The 4,778-nt window shown below is 49.5% G+C and overlaps 1 protein-coding gene across 1 annotated transcript; it reads right to left on the minus strand.

The window, feature by feature from the left end:
* Positions 1–48: 48 nt before the first annotated feature.
* On the minus strand, positions 49–4,772 carry LOC123255274 (forkhead box protein I3-like; the record flags this gene model as incomplete). The annotated part of the gene is made up of 2 exons (XM_044684104.1): positions 49–462; positions 4,502–4,772. Coding segments are annotated over 2 exons (685 nt in total), but the record flags the coding sequence as incomplete, so codon positions are not given.
* Between the last annotated feature and the right edge of the window lie 6 nt (positions 4,773–4,778).

Raw genomic sequence — 4,778 nt, forward strand, 5'->3', positions numbered from 1 at the left:
GGGGCAAGGCGTCGGGCTGGGGCTCGGACAGCGAGCCCGCAGGGAAACCGGCGGCCGCGCTCCGCTGCGCCCCCTGGAGGCCGCGCGAGGCCAGCTCCGACGGAACTCCAGGGAGCCCCAGGTGTCTAGGTTGGTGGCTCCTGGCCGCGCTGCTGAGGCCGCCGAAGAAGGACTTGAGGCAGGGGGTGGAGGACAGCAAAGGGCCGCTGGGAGGAGACGCTCCGCTCTTGGGCTCCTCCGGGGGTTCGGGAGTGGAGGGGGAGGGGCCCAACAGGGAGGGGGGGCTGTCTCCTGCTCCGGGCTTTCCTACTCCTTCTTCAAGCTTTGGGATCCCTCCCGCTGCCGTCGCAGTTGCCGAGCTGCCGCTGCTGGGCTCAGTGCGCCGCTTCCTCTTGCGTCTAAAATTCCCGTTGTCAAACATCTTCTCACAGTTTGGATCAAGAGTCCAGTAATTGCCTTTCCCTGTGGGAGTGAGGGATTAAAAAGTGAGTGATGGGCCCCTTCCAAGAGCACACCCCCACCCCCTCCATAGAGCCCAGACCCTTCCCAGCGTCCGATCACGACCCTGGGCAGTCAACTTCTGCCTCAGTTTCCTCAACTGTCAAATGGGGTTAATAACAGACGATCTCGGTAAAATGCCATATAAACTAAAAATATCTGCCATCTGGATGGGCACTTTCTCCTCCCAGGAAGCCCCAGATAAATCTAAGTGCCAACAATACCCATGAAGATAGCAATCCCTGATACATAGGAGAGGCATACTATCCTAGGACTATTATCAGGGGCTTTTAAGTTTTGCCAGCAGAGTTCCTGAGCAGTCAGTCAAGCTCAGGAAAACATCCTTCTGGTATATCCTGGTGGGGCTTTTGCTCTAAATAGCAGTGGGCTCCACTCCTTTGAGCAAGGTAGGTCAATAATGTCACATTTTCCTTCAGCACTTTTGGAGCCACAAAGTAGTTCTCATAGAATCTTGGAATGATAGTGGAAAGGCGTTTTAGGTCACCTAGTCCAATCCCTCCACTTTTATAGTTGAGGAAACTGAGGCCCAGAGATACTAAGTGATGTGATTTGTCCAAGGTCACACAAATCAGAGTTATCATCTCAGAAACAGGATTTGAACCGAAATCCTCTTGACTCCGAATTAATGCTATTTCTACTGCTATGATCGCTTTCTTTTCCACACAATAATCCCATAAAGTAAGTATTACCTCCATTTTTACAAAGAAGAGAACTGAAGCTGAGACTACAAACTTTTAGGGGGAGGGACTAGACCTTAGACCTCAAAGCCCTGACTATGGTTGAAAGACTAAAGTAGGTCAATGTTATCTTCTATGATTTTCCCCCAGCCCTTTTCAGTATTTGCTGCTAAGTCCGTGTTTCCTTCCAGCCACCCCTAAATTCTGAGCACATGAAATTATAGAAGACTAGGTTGCCAGGAACATAAATCGGCTACAACTCAAACTCAATTCTTCTCTTGCCACCGCCACTATCACCAAAAGTAAAAAAAAAACTAATAAGCATCAATTAAGTTAGTGGCACTACAGTGGTATAAAATATTTGGGGGGCATAAAAGACTTTGAAGAGGCTAACTCCCTTTGAAATCTCTGATATGTCTTTAGAAAGCATATTGCTTTTTGTACCATCTGAGAAGGGCTTAGCTAGTCTCAGTAATGTGTAATGTAATGATCCAGGCCAATTCTGAAGGATTTATGACAAAAAATGCTCTCCACTTCCAGAGAAAGAACTGTTGAGGGCAAAATGCAGATCAAAGTGGTCTATTTTTCACTTTAGTTTATTTGTTTTTATTTGGGGGTTTTAGTTTTATGAATATTCTCTTATAAGGATGACCAATATGGAAGTATGTTTTGCAAGATAATACATGTAAAATGCAGGGGGGGGGAGGGGAGTATATTGCTCAAATTTGGCCTCAAACATTCCTAGCTGTTTGACTTTGGGTCAAGTCGCTTAACCCTCACTAGCTCTTTCCATTCTTCTGCCTAGGAACCAACACATACTATTGATTCTTAGAGAGAAATTAAGAATTGTATTGTTTTGTTTTTAGCTACAGAGCTGTATTTCAGGATGTTTCCTTTTTTTCATTCTGCAAAAATTTGACAATAACTATATATTTATCTAACCGCAGTTAGTGCTGAGGTTTTTTTATAAAAGAAGTAGCTATAGAACAATGGTGAAAACCCAGTGTTACTCTTGGCTATAAAATCAAGATGGATTAAGTCCACAGAAGGCTACCTGATAATCTAAAGTGATAATCTCATGTGCTGCAAATGAAAGAGATGGATCCATCATCTGACTCCTAAATCTGTGGGTATTCTTAAACCCTGGGACATCTAAATTGTGTGCCATGCCCACGGGTCTCTCACCCCAAATTCCATCCACCTCCAAGATGTCCCTTCCACCTAGAAAGTTCTCCCTTTCTTATCTCCATCTCTTAGAACTTCTCTCAAAATTCATCAGCTCAAGCACCAACCATTCCTAGTTTCCACCCTGCTCCCTCCTTCCCAATGCTTTCTAGATGAAGCTAGTTTTCAATTTCTTCCCTATTTTCTTTGTCTATACTCAGATGGGCAGTAAATAGGTCCCACAGGCTAAAACACCAAGATACTTGTACACTCAGTTAAAAATTAAAAAAAAAAAAACCACTCCAAAATTGTTTGGAGGCAGTCTATCTCTGAAGACTTTAGGATTCTTCAACCAAACTAACTCTTTGGGGCTCATGCATTAGCATAGAACCCACATGGAGGTGGGGTGCGCACACAGCACACATTATAAGCTAGTACAGTCCTCCAGAATGAGGACTTGGGCAGGCGAGGAAAGAAAAAGAAATTGGGGATCCATGATCTAAACTTCTATTGAACAAAATGTCTGGGGAATGCCAATTTACGGGAAAAAAACGGTTGCTTCCTCGGGGAATACAACTTTTTTCTCCTTTTGACTCTACCACCCCTCAACTCTTTCTTGGTGTGTGATTTGCTTTTTTCCAAGTTAGCAACCAGTGGAACTCCTTTACAAGGGTAATGAACAATAAGGACCAATGCCAAATTTATATACTGACTCTTCCATCAAGTTTATTTTTTCCCTGCACATTTCAGAGTCCATGATTTGCCTAGTCAGCAGGTCTAAAATCTCATACGCTGTTTTTTGGGGTAGAAAGATGAAGTTCTATTACTGCAGGATTCACAGATTCACCTGTATGAGTCACCTCCCGGTTATTGAATTATTTCTCTTCTCCAGAATCTGCTTCATCCCCATCTGGAAGCACTATCCCTCCCTTCCAGCCCCCCCCCCCTTTAATGCGTGTCCTAGATTCACCATGTGTCCCCCAGATCTGACACAAGTTGCCCAGTGAAAGCACTAGCTCTCAGTTTGGGGGCAAATTTCCGTAATGCCCCAAAAGAGCTGCCTCCTTTCCCGAATTTAAAAAGATTCCTCATTCTTTTTCTCTCTCCTTTTTAGGGAAAAGGAATTGGATCGGGACCCCCTCTTTCAACCTTTGTTTTAACTGGGTGCCTGGATCCCCTTTTTCCTTCATTGGCTAGGAGGAACCGTCTTTTTCTCCTTCCTTTAGAGGGTCGCACCCCCTTCTTCTCACTTGCCGGGAAGGCAAGCAAGGGTTGCTTTCTCTCTACCTCCTTTTAAGTGGGGGAGGGGGAATATAATTTCTTCCCATCTTGGAGATGAAAGGGGCTGCTCTCTTTGGGGGTGTCACCGGCTCCCCAGTACCACCACCTTCATAGAGAGTTGGGGCCTCTTCATTCCCTCTCCACCCAAGATTTTTAAGTCTTCTTTTAACATACTGGTTTCCTCAAGCTCCTCTCCATTAAGAGCAGCGTGCCCACTCAGGCCTGCGTCTGACAGATGGACACGCTAATGAGTTTCCTAACCTACCAACCACACTCGAACCCCGGGCCCCTGGTCTCTCCGCTTTCTGCCTTACGTTCGATTCCGTATGCCTACAATCGCAGCGTCCACACATCGTCCCGAGACCCCCAACTTCCTCGCAATCGGGGTTCAGGCACTTGTACTTGCCCCACCTGCAAGGGCCCCGGCGCCTCCGCACCCAAGCCCCAAAGCCGCAGGTTCCGTGGGAGTCCCCGGCCGAGGAGTGTTGCCCTCCACCCGCGAGATGTTCCCAAACTGGAGCTGGGGCCACGCCCCCTCCCGCTCCAGCACCTTCGGGCTGCCGGGTTAGTGGTTCCCCCGATGGACTCGGAGCACCCCCGCAGCTCTGCCCTAGCCACGGAGCTTCCCAGCCTCTAAGCCCCTGCTCCTCGCTCCCTCTCGCGCCTCCGTCTCGTCCCTGCCTCTTCTCTCCCTCTCGGTCCCGGAGCCCCCGGCCACCAGGCTACGAGCACCCCGAGCCCGTCCTCTCTCCCTCCCTCCAGGGTTCTGGCGCGCCTGGCCCGGTCCCCGCGCCACCCCCAAACCCCCCCCCGCCCACTCATCTCTCCCCTTGGCCTGCCCGGCGGGCCCCGTCACCCACCAGGGTCGTCCTCGTCCCGCGGCACCTTCTTAAAGCAGTCGTTGAGGGAGAGGTTGTGGCGGATGGAGTTCTGCCAGCCCGCCTTGCTGCGCTTGTAGAAGGGGAAGCTCTCGGCCACGAACTGGTAGATGTGGCTGAGCGTCAGCTTGCGCTCTGGCGCGTTCTGGATGGCCATGGCGATGAGCGCCGAGTACGAATAGGGCGGCCGCATGATCTTGAGCAGGTCCTCCTGGCTGGCCAGCGACAGCCAGCCCAGCTCGGCCGCGGCCCCCGACGG

The sequence above is a fragment of the Gracilinanus agilis genome, unplaced genomic scaffold (assembly GCF_016433145.1).
Source record: "Gracilinanus agilis isolate LMUSP501 unplaced genomic scaffold, AgileGrace unplaced_scaffold42321, whole genome shotgun sequence".
Taxonomy (NCBI): Eukaryota; Metazoa; Chordata; class Mammalia; order Didelphimorphia; family Didelphidae; genus Gracilinanus; species Gracilinanus agilis.